We start from the raw sequence: 17,083 nt of genomic DNA, 5'->3' as shown, positions 1-17,083 counted from the left end.
AGTTTTAAGTGGAAGTCTTCAAGAAACTCAAACGAAGGGTCACGCGGGTCCGACAAGACATCGCAGCTGATTGAAAGTTGCACCTACAGCCTAAATGTGGCCCCTCTGGACTTTTTTTGCTTCCTTGCCTGAAAAGGCCGATGAACGGCAAGCATTTTGAGACGGCAGAGGGGATCCAAGCGGCACGCACCTCGGCTCTCAAGGCTATTACGGAGAATGCCTTCCGTGACGCCTTCAATGCTTGGAAATCGCGCTGGCAGCACTGCATCGACGCAGATTATTTTGAAAGTTTTTAAAGGATTGTAACGATTGGTTCAATAAATTTTTTTAAGTCGAATCAGTCCTATTACTTTCCGGACAAACCCTGTATATAGACTAGACTAATTTTAGTCGTTTATAGTGAAATTTCCAACGAAAAAATTTTTTCAACACCTACAGAAATTAGTTACTCAAACATATGTAAATATATAATGAATCACTTTTAAAGTGAATAAAATTATCTTCTAAAACTGGTGTATTTAGTCATAAAAGTATGGATGTTAAACCGTAATCAAAAAAAATTCAGCATGATTCAGCGTATGCAATCGACTTTTCAACCACTCGCCGTCATCTCTAACATATTACGGTAGTTTTAATTTAATTTTTACGAGGTGTTTCTATGACTAGTGCACAAGAATGATAGAGATATTAAATAGAGAGTTTCTACCATTCTTGCTAGTACATATTGCAAGACTGCTGCTTTCTAGCTTATTTTATTACACGCAATAGAATAAAACATATATATATTAAACATATATTAGTTGTACTGGGAAGAAAAGCGAAAAACCGGTTTAATGTAGCCGTCTGTTGAGACATTATTACTGAGCGAGTAAGTGAGCGTTGGCGGAATAGAAAATAGTGTGAGACATTTTTGCATCGTAGTAAAGGGGATTAGTGCAATAAACAAGTCTTTAATAGCGGCACGTCAACGTTAGCCAATTTTATCGATAATCGCATGGTGATTACAGGTTCTGAAAGTCTCCAAACTATCGCATGTACTTTAATTTCTCTTTCAAAAGAAAAATTAATTTCCGAAAACTCGCACAATTCGACACATTTACGCCAGAAGTGATTGTATTGCAGCAAATTTACAACCGAAATTGCTTTAGCATGACTCAAATGCTACTGAGTAAAACACAATAGGGGGCTTTTTTAAATGCAGATAGCTGAGAAAGTGAAAGGCAGTGCTTATGAAAAAAAAGAAATATGAAAATATCACGCAAATCATTCGAATATTAAAATGTTATGAAGAAAGTAAACGACAAAAAGACGGAAATGGTATACAAAAATAAATAGATAAAAGAAACGATGATATTCAGTTTGCTAAGTGGAATTTAGATATTTGTAAAAATAGGCACACCGAAAGATAATAACTTGGCATCATACAACCGGAAAGACTTAATTAAAAAAACCTTTCGCATCTTAAACAAACTAATTGACACACGGAGATCAAACTTTGCACGAAAATAGAAAAAGGTGTAGCAAGCTCGGAAAAAATATTTACCGATTTGATTTCACGTGAAAACATAGAAATGAAAAGGAAATTTTTAAAATATTGATGTGTAAAGAATCACACGAAAGCAATGAGGTGTAAAAATCCACTCAGTTGAAAATGTAAAGGGTGTTTGTAAGAATTGAAAAGCGTCAACAAGAAACCGTAAAGGTGCGAATGAATCACGAGCAGCAGAAAGCAGTGACAATCGCATATGATATCAAAAATAATAATAAATAACAACTGAAGCATGGTTACGCACATATGTATATACATATGTTTATGCCCAAACCGCTGTGTGCCGGCAACAACGAAGGCCAGCCTCAAGCGTCCGGCCTCAATAAACACAACCTTTAACTAGTTTTGCCGGTTATTATTGCATGAAGATGATTCAGAGCTAAATAAAATCACAGAGATTTACCGTAGTCTATAAACAAGCAATAAATATGCAACAAGAGCAAATAGAAGCGAAATTGTCAAAAAAGAAATTGGTAAAGTCTCGTTACCGGCAAACAAACATTGAACTTGGTTGTCGCCTACCATAATTCAAGTGGTAAAAATTTTATTGTTTTTTTTTTCTTCTTTTGTCATTTTGTAAGTGATGATAAAATGCATGCACACTCACTGGGGCGCATACTCAGCTGATGTGGCATGTCTTCGTTGCAATTATCTACAGTTCATTCCACTATCGAGAGGTAGCGACACGTGACATATTTCCAGCAGCAACATACTTGATGTTTATGGGTATGTACATACGTGTTGTCGACATGAATGAGAGTGATTGCTGTCAGTCACAGTTTCTGTCGCTTTTGTTTTTTCTCAATTATTTCATACATTGTTTCAGGTTTTTGTTCTTTTGAACTCATTGTAGGTATGTACATACATACCTACATATGTACATATGTATAGTGAATTTTGTTATCATAACGACTTCCCTGTTCTTACACGGTAGTCATTAAAGGTTGTTATTGAAAGAAGATAACACTTCACACTGGCGACTTGACAAGATTCAACTGCGCTGAACTCTCATTTAGTGGAAATATAATATATGGTATTTACATATGCACAAATACACAAAAAACTTAAGTGATCATGTGGAAAATAATAAATAAAAAAAAACCACACGAACATCAATTTATTTCGACTCAGCCTAGCTTATCGCAAGCGTGTCTATATACATATTTCTACATATGTACATACTTCTTTACATATACATAAGTGTATATTCTTCTTTAAATAAGTTAGTGTGTTAGTGTGGATGCAAATTCTCGCTAATACTGAGAACTCGTTTTAAGATTGTTCACCGTAGTACTTGACATATCTTTTAGCAATTTTCAAAAGCTTAGAATTGTCATAAATGTAAAATAATAATATTTTTATGAGGTAGGAGGTATCAATTGGAATAGATGAATAAAAACATACATACATATAAACAAACATAGGACGGGTGTATAATAATATACAATCAATATAGAAATCAGAATAATATTAAAAAAAAAAAGATTGTTTGTTAAAAGATTTCTTTCGTTTCGCTATGCTAATTCGTACTAGAAAGCGCACCTTAGTACACATGCATATTTTTCCATAAAATTCGCAAGGCGAAATCTTTCGCAGTTTAGATTTCACGAGATTTATTGAAGCTCATTTTTGTTGCGATTTTACTGATTTAAAATATGTGTCATAACTTAATTTTTATGAAAAAAGAAAGTAAAAAAAGATACAAAAATAAAATAGCCGAAAGCAAGTTAAAAATTTATTAGCAATTGAACATTAGTTCAAAAGCTTGAAAAATTACGCCAATTGAGCCGTTGATATGAAATCATCAATTAAAATGTTTAGCAAGTATTGAGAAACATACATATGTACATATACATATGTACTTATACAACTATGTAAATACATACATAGATATGTGTATGCACAGAAAACGCTTTTGAAAGTTACTTAATTTTGATAAATTATTAAAATAATTTCACTATTGGGGCATTGTAAATTGTTTGAAAGCATTAAATATCGCTGGGTTAAGAACTTTTGTTGCCAGGCAACATGTTGCTTAGACGCAAATATTCAGTGTACATACAAAACAGTTGTTGACAGAATTAAAGATGTTTTTAACCAAAATAATTCTGAGAAAACACACTTATGCCTTTTTATACATTTTTTTATAAAGCATCTGTTTTTGGGTTTCGCTGCATGGTTGCAAAAAAAATAAGAGATATTAATCTTTCGGATTTAATATATGCACATTACTGCATGTAAAATCATTAAAACGTACATACATACATATTTTTGAATCCATAAATACATCATTGTATTGGCTATTATTTTATTCTCTGGTGAAAGTATCATTTCGCATAATAATAAAAGTTAGACTTACCTTCGCTGCCGCAAAACCATCTGGATTACAACTGGGTAATAGATGAATTTCTGTTGTATTCAACAATTGTTGCACCTCCGGCACATTTGCGTAATTCAATGTCAAATATTGTGCCAGAGACAAAACCATTTGTCTGCCGAGTGTTTCATCGCCATGTAGATTTGCGGTGACCTTAATCAATGGGCGCAGCAAATCAACATTTTTGCCATTTTCACTGCGTGCAGTCAACGCAAGCGCATGCATTTGACGTCCTTTCACCGTTTTGCCAATGGAATATTTTGTAGCTAAGTGTGGAAAGAGATCTTGCAACTTTCCGAAAAGTGCGCTGATTTCACCATTGTCTAGATAATGTGGCGGAGGATGCATAATAAATGACTCGTCTTCCACAATTGCCACAGGTGGTGCTGCAGATTTCGGCGTAGCAGCGGCGTCGGCGACAGCAGCGTCATTGTTGGCAGCAGCAGTAGAATTAGCGTTTGCACTAATGACTTTTGGTACGCTGGTCACTATTACGATAAAACTAATAAAGCTGGCGCACGTAGCCTGCGCAGGCGTAAGTGATATCACACGCATTGTTGTTAAACAACTCAATTTAAATTAATTTATTTAAATTTGCAACGACACCGCACAATTACTCGCTGCACTTAGCACACACGCACACTATCACACACTTTAGAAACAATGATAAATTTTTACTGAGCTTCGCGGCTGCAAAAGCACCAATTTTATTTTTCACCTTTTCCTACTAAGGTAAAATCACTATAAATTAATTATTTTATTAAAAATATTTAAGCACAGCGCATCTTGCGCATTTGTAACTACCGTTAGCATCTATTTTGCTGACGTTGGATTATTTTTCTGCTGTTTCGTGTTTCTTTGTCTGCGCTGCGCGCAAATGCAGATCCTTCAAGTTCTTTCCCACGCCTGTTTTTAAAAACACTTTTATACTCTCACTGGACTGTAGCTATGCACACTATGGATATGCCTTTTTACATAACATTTAACTTTCTTATAAAATTATAAACATTTTATGAAAATTATGAATGAATAGCACAAAATTCTCAAATTACACAGAAATCCGAAACGAACTACGTGAACGAGACCAAACGAAATAAACTGAACTACTCAATAGCAAATGACAGCAGTAGCAGTGGCAGATTAACACACACAAACAAATCACGAAAGTTGAGAGAACGATGGTGCTAGATAATTTTCTCCCATAACCGAATACACCTACCGATTAACTTATTATGGATTAGTTAATTTTATTAATTTATTTACAATACCATTTCAAAATACAACAACGTAGTTAAAGCAATTATTTTCGCGTTCATCAATATATTTCAGAAAGTCACTGAACATGTATATTATACATATATGTATATTCTCTCGTAAACATTTTCTGATGTTTACCTGACACCTACAGTCATTCTAAATACATGTTTTTTTTTATATTTAAATCATAAAATTATTATTTTTAAAACAATTTCGTTAAATTAAACAATTTTTATCAATTTATTATTCACCTATTCTCTTAAAACATTGCAATAAGACACCCTGTTCTTCAATAATCTTTGTTTTCATTCTGTCTTTCGTTCATTTGTCAAAAACATTCGGAAAATTTTCTGGTTTCCATTCGTCATTGCGAAAATTTTACCTTCGTGAGAAACATCCATAATTGCGTCAATTGACTTAAAATCGAATTATAGCCAAATATTTGTGGCCAAGCCTTTCAACAGCTTACAAAGTGCCAGTAAACGTATTTAAATGTTTGTTGAAGACAATTTTCCTGTATTTGCAGCAGTCGCCCTAGCAGCGCTTATTCGCAGCAGTGGCGAAGAATTTTAAGTTTCAAAAGGCAAATACTGCGATAAGGAAGTGGAAGTGGTGCTAAAAAAACGTATATTATAATTTCTAAAGTAGCTAGAAGCTTGTGTGTTTGTTTGTTTGCATACGTGACCTCAGTCGCAAAGCGAAAACCCAGAGTAACGTAGGAGAATACCATAGTCTACATCTACGTTAAAACTATTTTACCCGTACACAATAAAGTATCTTCGTTATGCCACAATCACGTGCTGCCGCGGCAGAAGCTGCGGCCACTGGAAGTGGGCCACAACCACTCGTTAAAATTGGTCATTATTTGCTAGGCGCAACACTCGGCACAGGCACCTTTGGTAAGGTGAAAATTGGTGAGCATCAGATGACGCACCATAAGGTAGCGGTTAAGATATTAAATCGACAGAAGATTAAAAGTCTTGACGTTGTCGGTAAAATTCGTAGAGAGATACAGAATTTGAAACTCTTCCGGCATCCTCACATCATTAAGCTTTATCAGGTATATATAAAACTCACTCACTCACTATACTCTGAATTACACATTCACCAAGGTTAACAAGGAAGCTTATTATTTTATTTTTTATTTTGCGTCATCTCGATATATTTAAAAAGCTTATATTTATTTCACTTTCATAGGTCATATCTACGCCAACTGATATTTTTATGATTATGGAATACGTGAGCGGTGGTGAACTCTTCGATTACATTGTTAAACATGGCAAATTGCAGGAACATGAAGCACGTCGCTTTTTTCAGCAGATCATATCCGGTGTAGACTATTGTCATCGCCATATGGTTGTACATCGCGATTTGAAACCAGAAAATTTGTTGCTCGATCACAATTTACATGTAAAGATCGCAGACTTCGGTTTGTCCAACATGATGTTAGATGGCGAGTTCTTGCGTACTTCATGTGGCTCGCCCAACTATGCCGCACCTGAGGTAATATCTGGAAAACTTTATGCTGGTCCAGAAGTAGATATATGGTCATGCGGTGTCATTCTCTATGCACTACTATGTGGCACGCTTCCATTCGATGACGAACATGTTCCGACGCTCTTCCGAAAAATCAAATCTGGTATTTTTCCCATACCAGAGTACCTGAATAAGCAGGTGGTCAATTTAGTGTGCCAGATGTTACAAGTAGATCCACTTAAGCGCGCTACGATGGAAGAGATTAAGAAGCATGAATGGTTCCAAAAGGAACTACCTTCGTATCTTTTCCCCTCCTCGATTGAGCAAGATTCGAATGTAATTGACACTGTTGCAGTTGCCGAAGTTTGTGGGAAATTTGGCGTTAAAGAGACGGAAGTGCATAATGCATTGCTCAGTGGCGATCCACATGATCAATTGGCTATCGCTTATCATTTAATTATCGACAACAAACGTTTCGCTGACGAGGCAGCAAAGACGGAAATCAACAACTTTTTCGTAGCTGGTTCACCACCGCCTGCCGCCCACTCACCCAGTGAGCGCGCTGAACCAGTTGGACCAACTGCCGTAACCACTGCCGGCGGCAACACCTCGGGCACATCAACTCCAGGCGGACCAAACAGCGCCATGCGTCCACATCCTGAACGCATTGCACCGATGCGTGAACGACAATTGGCCATGTCGGTGCAGGCATCGGGCGGCGGTGCCTTCCCCGAAAAAGCAGCACGTGGCACACCAATCAAACGCGCCAAATGGCATTTGGGTATTAGATCGCAAAGTAAACCTAACGACATCATGCAAGAAGTGTATCGTGCCATGAAAGCTCTAGACTATGAATGGAAGATCATTAATCCATATCATGTGCGTGTGCGTCGTCAAAACCTCAAGACCGGCAAATACTCGAAGATGTCTTTGCAGCTATATCAAGTGGATTCCAAGAGTTACTTGCTGGATTTTAAATCTTTAACCAACGAAGAGGTTGAGCAAGGTGATGACGTTATACTGGAAAGTTTGACACCACCGCCGCTGAGTGTACAGGGTGCAATGCCGCAACAGCCTACAGGTCACCATACAATGGAGTTTTTCGAGATGTGCGCCGCTTTAATTATACAATTAGCTCGTTAGATGATAAAGGCGAGCTTTTTCGTTGAATATATTATACAACTTTTATTTAGAGTATAATTGGGCTCGCGGGATTTGTATTTCTTTAGTTGCATATATCGTTTGATGATCAGCTAACAGGAATTTCGAGTAATAAAGATTTTTCGTATATTAATTGTTATAGTATCGCTAACGCTTTTATTAAAAATAAAACTATTGAAACGTTTCAAAAGGCTTTTATGTTGCGAACCAGATAAAATTAATGAGTTATTTCTTATACACTAACAATTTCATTTTTTATTCCTTTATAGTATGTATTGAGAAGAAGAGTTGAAGAATTTAAGCGTTTTCCAAATTGCAGTATTGTTAACGAACAGCTGAATAAATTCAATTAATAATCGAAATATTACACAAAATATCTTTGTCCGTTTGTGTTGTCGGGTATAATATTGTAACATCTTATTTGTTTATATTTTATATGTTAATATCGCATATTATTATAAAATCGTATTACGTATGTACGTCAAAATAATTAAGAGAAAATACAATGCTCATAGTGATGAGTGTAAAATTGTATACTAAGTCTACCCGAAAAATACAATGTGTAAATAAAAACTTACATACGAAATACACAAATTATTCTTTCATGTCGTTGTTTGCCACTTATCCAGAACGCTTGTAATATTAGTGAAAGTAACTTTTTTAGACTAAGCATCATTAGGTAACTTATTCATTTTTCGAACTCCCGGCAGCTTCTTCGGCTTGTTGTTTCTTGCGTTTCAACTTGTTGATTAGACTTTCTATACTATTTGCATCCACTAGTCCAATGAATTTATCAACCACGACGCCATTACGGAACGCCAGTACAGCAGGCACGGCTTTTACTTCAAAGGTCTCCACTAATTCAGAATTTGTATCCACATCTATGGTAGCCAAATCGATCTCTTCAGAATCATCTAAGAGTTCGCTCATTTTTGGTGTAAGTATTTTGCATGGATCACACCATTCTGCGTGAAAGTTTACAACAACCGGATTGTCATTGTTTATTACCTGTAAGAAAATTTATTGATTGCATAATTGTTCTGTTGTTTGCATATTTAAATTTTCCACTAACCTTTTGATCAAATTCGTAGTGGTCCTTGACATCCACTTTACGGTTATAAGAGTGGTTTTGCGATATGAACTTTTGCAACGCCGTACTGACCCCCGGAACAACATTTTGGCAACTACTTTGTGTGATACCTGCCAAGCTAGCAACTATGCGCGGCGTAATGCCTTGTCCTGCAAATTTTAGCATCTCCGGCTTATTTTTATTTTTACTATAAGTAATCAAATGAAAAATAACTCTTTAAAGCCAAGAAGTGATAAAGCGTACTATCACTAGCTCTCCAAGTAAATACAAATAATAGCAGAATAGTCGATGACGCGCTAATCAAGTGTGCAAAAACAAATACGAGCAAACTACGTGCCTGCAGTTGAAATGACGCTTTAGCTTAGTCAGATAAGTTTCTATTTGTATTTCTCTATACCGTGGAGTATGCAAAATTTTTTGCTTACCTGTTGCCTACAAATATATGCAATGTTCAATAGATGTTGAGCTTCGATACATAAAAAATATATTTTTAATAGAATTCCACTTCGCACCAGTTTTCGCTCAGCTGTTAATTGACGTCAGGGAATGATTGTTTTTTGCAAACGATGCAAAATATAGCGTACATTCACAACTATATGTATGTATTTATGAAAATTTGTTTGTTATTTTTAGCATATTGTTGTAGAATATGCACAAGAATAAATCGGAATGAAGTTGTGGAAAATAAAATTGCACTGAAAAATGTTTATTAAATAGCAAACGTCAAAATATTGGGACGTAGGAAAAGATAATGTGGTGAGCACATAGAGCGCGTCAGGCTGCAAACGACATCTGTCAAATATTAAAATACACATTCTTAAGGACACAGTTATTTAGACAGCTGCACGACTTCACGACTGCAGGCTCTCAGTTGTCGCTCTCGCTAACTTGAAAATATTTTTAAATTTTACCGACGACATTAGAGAGGAGTGATGCCAATAATATGTAAAATGTAAATTTATTCAAAGCTCTAACAAAAATAAAATACTTCTGTTATATCATTTGTACTAACAATTGATAACATTATTTTTTTTAAATATGTTTTATTTGCAATCTATAAAACAAAAATATTTACCTATTTATTTATTGTTTCCATTAAAAATTTCACTTTGAAAAAAATAATCAAATTTCATTGAAGTGAAAGGTATTTGTATGGCCACAACGAAATTGTGTACATACAAAATGGACAGCCGTGTTGTCTTGGTCCATGCCGGCCATTGTGATGTCGCTGCCTTCTTACAAATGTTCATGTAGTAGGATTCACGACGCCATTTACAGTTCACTGTCGTGTCGCTTTCTATGTGTTCAGAGCGTAAAGAATAAACGGAAAACTTTCAACACTTCTTTAAACAGCTCAGCTGATAGTGCTGCCGTATTCGTTCGGCGAACTTTTCGCAAAATCCTCTAGTGTTATTCAAACTGTTGATACAAAAGGCAGAGAACATAAATTATGAAATACGTTCTCTGGAAAACGGAACCGATGACTGTGATTTCCGCTAGCGATATGGAGACAAACGTTTATTTTGAACTTTTAGGCGGGAAAATATTATTTTATAGTGAAATTTTTCAAGTGAATATGGAAAAGTGATAAGCGCACGATTTATTCAATCGATTTGTTTGAAACTAATCATAATGCAAAAACTTTTATGTTTACGAGGCGATTAATAAAAAAGTTCTAACGCGTAAATGTACCTTTTGTGGCTACAATTAAAAAACATAAATACCTAAGAAATGTGCATTGCTTTAGCTACCCTCTCTATCAATTAACAAAAGAAGCGTCGATATATGGAGACAGTACGGCCTCTCCGAAGCCGTTTGAAGTAGCGTCAACGTAGGCGTTGCTCACCAGCGGCATATAGATAAGATTACAATGCCTTAAATGCGATTCTTTTCATGCAATTTGAGTTTCCGAAAACAGTAATTAGGTGCTCTTGGAGGGTAGAGCGTCATCACCGCGGTCTAGTGAATCGCACACGTATTATTGTTCAAACCTATTTACAAACCATAGCCTCTGACGTCGTGGGGAGGGATCGTGTAGAGAATTTACGCTAAGTACAACATACATATGTATATATGTATGTACATACATACGTGTATGTATGTGAATGAATAAGCTGAAAAGAATTTACTGCTTAATCCGTAAAGAAATACAATATATATTTTGACGTCGAAATATTGTGAACGAATGCCTTGGGGTGCAGTGACTCGCACTGAATTAGTTTGCTACTAATAACAAATAGTATACAAATTGTTAAATGCATAAGTGCTACATGTAAATGCATATACAAATGTGTGTGAACAAATTTACTTATTTAATGTTATCTAAATTATTATACATATGAACGTATGCAGTGTATGAAGTGTAATAAAAAATATCGGTTTTGACTTACGCGTCCGAGTCAGAAAATAAATATCTACAATATATTCTACGTAAATAAATATATATGAACAACCATATGTGTGTACACATGCTTACATATTCGGCGTGCATTTTGCAAGCATATGTGATTTTTTAAACTCTTTCCCCTCCTTCCCTTCCGCCTCTATGCTGAATGCTGTTTAATATGCAAACGAGCAGTAGCAGCAATAGCAGTCACAGTCGCCACAATGTAGCAACGACAACGCCAGTCACTCCTGGCACGCCCGATTCAGCGGGCATATTAATTGGCGCTGCGGGTCAGGCGGTTTATGAGAGGCGCAACAAAACCATTCTCCATTACTTTCGCGATCGTACACCGAGTCATACCCGTACACAACAACAACAACAACACTACTATCAGCACAACCCAGAGCAGCAAGTTGCATTTGGTCGCCAACGACAAGAAGCCGTCATTTATCTAAAGGAGCCGCGTTTTATTAACAAACTGGCGCTACTGAAAAGTTCGAGCACACGCGATTTGTCGCGTTTGAGGGTCGAGGAAAAATCTGTCGATATTATATCGCCGACTACAGTGCATTTTGATAGCTCCACAAACAGTAGTAAGTCTTCAAGCGAATCGCCAGTGGCTCAGCGTAACCAACAACGCAGCCTAGACAGTCTCTACTGTGAAGGGTATTGTTCGCGACGTATTACAGAACTGGAACAACGCGTTACCCAATTGGAGCAGCAAGTACAAGCTGAACGAACAGTTGCCAAAGATCTGTCCACGCGCATACAAGAACTCATACGTCGCGTAGAAGATTTGAGCCAGTTCAAGGCGTCCGATAAACGAAAACTTAGCAGTTTTCGTAAGAAAGGCTCGCAGGCAAATACAAGGTGGATGAATTTGTCGAATTGGTTTAAGCAACGCCCCAGTATCGCAACTTTAAAGGAACAAAATATCTACAATGGTGAGTGGAAACTTGCATTATCAATGTATTAGAAATGAAATGGAAATAAAAATAAATGTCTCTTTAAGGTTTTCAACTAGTTTTAGCTAATTTTTGGACAATAGATCAATAAAGAGTTTACATTAAAAAAAATATAACTCAATAGCGGCTTTAAAGGAAATTCTTTAAAAACTTTTGGCTTAATACTTTCTATTTTCTACAAAAAAAAATTATTCAATTAGAACATTTAAAATGCATGTACCAAGCTTCTATATATTCAGTATATAGCAGCTGTAAATTTAATCAGTATTTCTATTGATATCGCTTCATAGCGATAAGAGCTTTTGCAATATTTGGAAGAAGTTAAAATATAATAAAAATAGTACAAATGAATATATGTACATATTTACACATATGCGTAAATACGAAACTATGCGTACACGACAAAGATAAAGCTTCCAAACACATGCATATAATATGTTAAATACATATAGGGAAATTGCGTTTATCGGCAGGCTGTATGGAGAAAGGCAGCCAACCCTTTTTGATAGTGGACTGACCTTGTTATGGTTAGTGATAACCAGCGGTGAATAGTTCGAAGCTGTCCTAAATCTACATTTATTGCAATAAACATGTATTTTAATGCTTTCCAAATTTACTTTTTTATTTTGTCAAACTAGATGAACCTTGTTTCGACACAGATATCGAAAAGGTCTCGAAACATGAGATCCATAAAACCATACCGAAAATCGTTGTGGACTGCTGTGATTTAATTTATGAACGCTATCGCAAGGCTTCGGAACCCATCGAGGGCATATATCGACAGTGTGGGGATTATAATAAAATTCAAACTTTGCGCTTTCGTATTGATGCAAATGATTATGAGTCATTAAGGCAACCGAATATAGATATACATACATTAACTGGCTTGCTCAAATTATTTCTGCGCGAAATTAAAAGCCCACTGGTGAGCGCGAATGAAGCGAAAACTTTTATTGGTAAACCGAATCAGTGGCGTAAGTGTTGGTTTTCTTATAAAAATTATGAGTAATTTTGAAAATATGTTTGCATGGTTCTTATGAAGTAAATCTCTTTATAGTACTGACCGATTTGACAACGAAAATCGAGATCTTGAAAAAGCTGATTCGAACTTTGCCGGAAGTCAATCGTGATACAATGAATTACATATTCGAACATTTCAATAAGTAAATAAATATTAATTGTTATTTCATATTTCTTTTATAAACCGAATAATTTTTAATTTAAGGCTGACGAAAGTGCCTTTACAACAAATCAGCGCCGATACACTTGCCATATCAATAACACCAACCATTTTCCATCCCCTACAGAAGGGCGCTAATACGGCGGACTTGCAGGAGATAATTAAGGAGGGCCAATTGCTAGCAGATTGTGTTAAAATAATGATCGAATATCATAGTCGTATATTCGAGTAAGTTATGAATATTGATTTTATATATTAGATCTGTGTGTATTGTGTTGTTCCCTTCTTTTCTAATTTTTTGTTTTCAATAAAGAAAGTTTGAATTTACGGTTTTCGCCTACTAATTCCATGATACAGATGCCCGGTCGAGCGGCGGAGGAAACGCATAAGTGTGCAGCGACTCCGGAAAACCCTATCACAACCGGATTTAATTTTTCAAAATTTATTTTAAGTAAATTTGTCTGTGTACAGTATTTCATAATGTAATAAAAAGTCTGTATTTATAATAAAAATGTTTACATTTATTTACATATATAAACAAATGTGTTTAGCCTAAATTTGCAGATTTTCACCCACCTTAATATTGTGTTTTATTCTTCTTGCAATCGTAGACGATGTTGTGTTAGAAAGGCCACATCAAATATAGCCTCCTGCTGCAGCAATTCATGCACTTCGTACTTCATGGACTCCTCATAAGCGTACAGGATGCTTGTGTCATAAAGCATCATTTTGCAATGCGCTAAAGCTAGAATGCAATTCCGCAAACGTGCAATTACCTCTCGGTCTGCTCGTGGTATTACTTCATTCAAATTCTGCGCATAGCCACCATCACCGCCATCAGCTTCGTTATTCACAGTTGGCGATATCCATATAAAACCGTTGTTTCCCAGAATTATGGATGCACCACATGTTAAGTTATGAAAATGCGTCTTACGTCGCTTAACCAGTGAAGGAAAGACTTTAATAAGTACTCCTTGTGATAATTTGCCATATTTCAAACTCCGTGTGTAAAGTGATAATGTGCCTTCATCAAAAATATTCTGCACTTCAGCCGATATAAGATCACCCTCCTGTAGATATTTACGCATCATTTGTTCATCTTCCACACCTCTTCGTCGCAATTCGCCGCCCGGTAAATTTACAGAAGATAATAACAATACGGAATCCAAACGTGAGTTCGTATCCACTTTCCAACGTCGTTGTTGTACTTCAGTAATGCGCGCAACCACAACATCTCCAATTTCACCTACATATCGGCTCTTAAGTGGTTTTATAGAAATTAGCTTGTTCACCTGTTCCATCACTCCAGCTACGGATGCTTTAATATCTTCACCTTCAACATAAGTGCCATGGCCCTTCATGAAGCCAAACTGACCAGTGACCACTTCGCCGGGTGTGTAAAGACGTGGTGCCCTTGTTTGGTTTTGTGCCAACAAACCCATATTGACACGATCAATAGCTAGCCGTATATTAACGTTTGTAGTCATTATTACTAATGTTAAACGGATAATATTATTATTTTCTTTATTATTAACTTAATTTAAAGTAAGTGATAAACAAAAGCAACACGCGCAATTTCTTTAGTTTGTAGTTGCCAGATGCATAAATATATTTTTGTTTATCCAACATTTCTAATGAAAATATATGTACATATGTATATACAAAATTTCGAAATATTTTTTAAAAGAAAAAAAATTATTTATTAATTATTTAAAAATATATATATACACACAATTATTTATTATATAAAAATACTAGATTCAATTGAGGTTTTTTGTCAAGTATTTTATTTGTAAACTTACAGAAATAACAATAGTATATTCACTATTTGTGAGAAAATAAATTCTCATTAAACCTTGTGCCTATAACATACGTGCTTCCTTTATCGGCCAAAGTCGACAGACTACTCGACTTTTCACAAGTCCTAATGGTATTGGACCATAGTAGCGTGAATCTGAACTGTTTTCACTGTTGTCACCTTCAATCCATATGTAACCACGAGGTACATATTCATCTTGAAATTCATTTACTTTTTGTTTTTTACTTGTTACTAAAACGTCAATATCAGTATCTATTGGTTTTGTGTTATTTTTCAAAACGATTCGGTCTCCAGGTATCCCTACAATGCGTTTACAAATGAACTGCTTGGGATCAGTGGGAGATACAGCAATGATTATATCCCCTCGTCGTGGATTGTGAAAACGTGTGGATATGCGTTCTGTCAGCAGGATGTTTTTCGAATGCAATGTAGGTTCCATTGATGGACCATTGCACTGAAAATGGGTCATTAGTACAAGTTGAGCTCATATTTCTATTTCCACCTTACCACTACAAAATCACCGACATATTCGAAAGTACAGTGCGTAAGACAGGCATACATCATGCTGTATTTTATTACGTCTTTTACTCTTGAAAGTATAGACACCATATTGGCTTTAATTACGAATATTAAACATTTTTTAACTAAAAAATTTATGTAAAATAGAAATTTGTATGGCTAGTAGGATATCAGCTGTGAGTAAAACAACGTTAAACAGCTGAGTCGTTGGGTACATTCAGTGAATAATTAGAAATTTCTTGTGCAACTGGAATGTGCGCGTATATGTACAAGGCTTGTCCGGAAAGTAATATGATCGGGCCCAACAAGACATCGCAGCCGATTGGAAGTTGCACCACGACAACGCCCCGGCTCACAGCGCCTTTCTTGTGAATAGCTACCTAACCAAGGGCGGCATCCCAACACTTCCGCAGACGACCGGACTTTTTTTGTTTCCTTGCCTGAAAAGGCCAATGAAAGGCAAGCATTTTGAGATGACAGAGGGGATCCAAGCTGCATGCAACTCGACTCTCTATAAAATATTTAAATCGACTCAGTCCTATTACTTTCCGGACAAATCCTTTATTTGTTTTTAAAATATACATACATATGTATATGTTGTCGCATGTAAGAGTAGCTTAACTCGAGTTACGGAAAAATCTTCCAACCTTCGCAGTTTCGACGTTGACCTAGGCAAGGATAATCAAAGTTAGTTTGCTTTTACATAAAATCTTAGAATGTTTATACCAGTAGAAGAAATATGCAAAGGTATATGAGTTTTTCCTCCAATCTCATTTTCATCTACTTCTGCATATCAATTCCCTCAGTTTATTCTCCCAGAATACTGTATTTTAAAAGAATTTGAGACATTCAGTGTTGTTTATTATAGATTTCATATATGCGAATTGAAGAAGATTTTTTCCACAACAAATGTGCATTAAGCATAAAATGTGAGAATTACATTCATGAATTCAGATATTTTAATTAGTAAATTGTACATACAAATACTCTATATACGGCGCTCCATTTTCAAATTTTCTTCAAGTTTGAACTCTTTCAAAACTTCGCTAAATGTCTTATTTTAAATTACACATATCAAATTACATTAAATTTGGTTGTTTGGAAGAAATTCATAAATTTTCCACAGCATATATTGTATTTCAATTTCGTTTTTTACTCATCAATAAATTACAATTATTTTTAACATTAAGCGTCTACAGATAATGATTAATTTTGTTCCATGCTGTTATATTGTTAATATGAAATGAGAATGTTAATTTTTTCAAATACATTTCTTCAACATATTATGTCTATCCACTTAGTCA

The 17,083-nt window shown here is 35.6% G+C and overlaps 6 protein-coding genes across 9 annotated transcripts in view; 2 read left to right on the top strand and 4 right to left on the bottom strand.

Annotated features, from left to right (window-relative positions):
• Positions 1-4,481, bottom strand: part of LOC120773626 (carboxypeptidase D) — a 29,634-nt gene extending 25,153 nt beyond the window's left edge. The window contains exon 1 of the mRNA XM_040102631.1: positions 3,909-4,481. Coding sequence (XP_039958565.1) covers positions 3,909-4,481 — 573 coding nt within the window. The remainder of the gene's footprint in view (positions 1-3,908) is intronic.
• Positions 4,482-5,520: 1,039 nt separating this feature from the next.
• LOC120773627 (5'-AMP-activated protein kinase catalytic subunit alpha-2) lies at positions 5,521-8,414 on the top strand. Its single transcript, XM_040102633.1, has 2 exons — positions 5,521-6,243; positions 6,381-8,414. Exons 1-2 carry the CDS (start codon positions 5,968-5,970, stop codon positions 7,800-7,802), a joined length of 1,698 nt encoding a protein of 565 aa, XP_039958567.1. The 5' UTR covers positions 5,521-5,967; the 3' UTR covers positions 7,803-8,414.
• Positions 7,999-9,640, bottom strand: LOC120773629 (thioredoxin, mitochondrial). 2 transcript variants are annotated; one of them, XM_040102634.1, is made up of 3 exons: positions 9,336-9,640; positions 8,893-9,097; positions 7,999-8,828 (listed from the first exon to the last, which is right to left on the bottom strand). In XM_040102634.1, exons 2-3 carry the CDS (start codon positions 9,073-9,075, stop codon positions 8,505-8,507), a joined length of 507 nt encoding a protein of 168 aa, XP_039958568.1. In that variant the 5' UTR covers positions 9,076-9,097; positions 9,336-9,640; the 3' UTR covers positions 7,999-8,504. The 2 variants fall into 2 exon arrangements, with proteins under 2 accessions (XP_039958568.1, XP_039958569.1); XM_040102635.1 differs by lacking the exon at positions 9,336-9,640 and having other exon boundaries at positions 8,893-9,144.
• Positions 9,641-10,833: 1,193 nt separating this feature from the next.
• On the top strand, positions 10,834-13,972 carry LOC120774980 (rho GTPase-activating protein 15). 3 transcript variants are annotated; one of them, XM_040104881.1, is made up of 5 exons: positions 10,834-12,240; positions 12,900-13,235; positions 13,319-13,424; positions 13,487-13,669; positions 13,759-13,972. In XM_040104881.1, exons 1-5 carry the CDS (start codon positions 11,463-11,465, stop codon positions 13,925-13,927), a joined length of 1,572 nt encoding a protein of 523 aa, XP_039960815.1. In that variant the 5' UTR covers positions 10,834-11,462; the 3' UTR covers positions 13,928-13,972. The 3 variants fall into 3 exon arrangements, with proteins under 3 accessions (XP_039960815.1, XP_039960816.1, XP_039960817.1); XM_040104882.1 differs by having other exon boundaries at positions 10,836-12,240; positions 13,799-13,959; XM_040104883.1 differs by having other exon boundaries at positions 10,840-12,240; positions 13,755-13,875.
• Positions 13,941-15,018, bottom strand: LOC120774981 (exosome complex component RRP4). The gene has a single exon (XM_040104884.1). The coding sequence runs from the start codon at positions 14,926-14,928 to the stop codon at positions 14,032-14,034; it is 897 nt and encodes a 298-aa protein (XP_039960818.1). The 5' UTR covers positions 14,929-15,018; the 3' UTR covers positions 13,941-14,031.
• A 187-nt stretch (positions 15,019-15,205) lies between these two features.
• On the bottom strand, positions 15,206-15,973 carry LOC120774785 (mitochondrial inner membrane protease subunit 1). The gene is made up of 2 exons (XM_040104563.1): positions 15,768-15,973; positions 15,206-15,714 (listed from the first exon to the last, which is right to left on the bottom strand). Exons 1-2 carry the CDS (start codon positions 15,867-15,869, stop codon positions 15,304-15,306), a joined length of 513 nt encoding a protein of 170 aa, XP_039960497.1. The 5' UTR covers positions 15,870-15,973; the 3' UTR covers positions 15,206-15,303.
• Positions 15,974-17,083: the final 1,110 nt, after the last annotated feature.

This window comes from Bactrocera tryoni, chromosome 4 (assembly GCF_016617805.1).
Source record: "Bactrocera tryoni isolate S06 chromosome 4, CSIRO_BtryS06_freeze2, whole genome shotgun sequence".
Lineage (NCBI taxonomy): Eukaryota > Metazoa > Arthropoda > Insecta > Diptera > Tephritidae > Bactrocera > Bactrocera tryoni.
This window is presented reverse-complemented; position numbering and strand designations above follow the sequence as displayed.

Bases quoted from the DNA above. Each gene is read 5' to 3' on its own strand.
- LOC120773627 (XM_040102633.1), top strand. From the start codon at position 5,968: ATGCCACAATCACGTGCTGCCGCGGCAGAAGCTGCGGCCACTGGAAGT. The intron at 6,244-6,380 runs GTATATATAAAA...TCACTTTCATAG, and splicing joins ACATCATTAAGCTTTATCAG to GTCATATCTACGCCAACTGA.
- LOC120773629 (XM_040102634.1), bottom strand. From the start codon at position 9,075: ATGCTAAAATTTGCAGGACAAGGCATTACGCCGCGCATAGTTGCTAGC. The intron at 8,829-8,892 runs GTTAGTGGAAAA...ATTTTCTTACAG, and splicing joins ACTACGAATTTGATCAAAAG to GTAATAAACAATGACAATCC.
- LOC120774980 (XM_040104881.1), top strand. From the start codon at position 11,463: ATGCTGTTTAATATGCAAACGAGCAGTAGCAGCAATAGCAGTCACAGT. The intron at 13,236-13,318 runs GTAAGTGTTGGT...ATCTCTTTATAG, and splicing joins TGGTAAACCGAATCAGTGGC to TACTGACCGATTTGACAACG. The intron at 13,670-13,758 runs GTAAGTTATGAA...CAATAAAGAAAG, and splicing joins TATCATAGTCGTATATTCGA to TTTGAATTTACGGTTTTCGC.
- LOC120774981 (XM_040104884.1), bottom strand. From the start codon at position 14,928: ATGACTACAAACGTTAATATACGGCTAGCTATTGATCGTGTCAATATG.
- LOC120774785 (XM_040104563.1), bottom strand. From the start codon at position 15,869: ATGGTGTCTATACTTTCAAGAGTAAAAGACGTAATAAAATACAGCATG. The intron at 15,715-15,767 runs GTAAGGTGGAAA...ACCCATTTTCAG, and splicing joins ATGTCGGTGATTTTGTAGTG to TGCAATGGTCCATCAATGGA.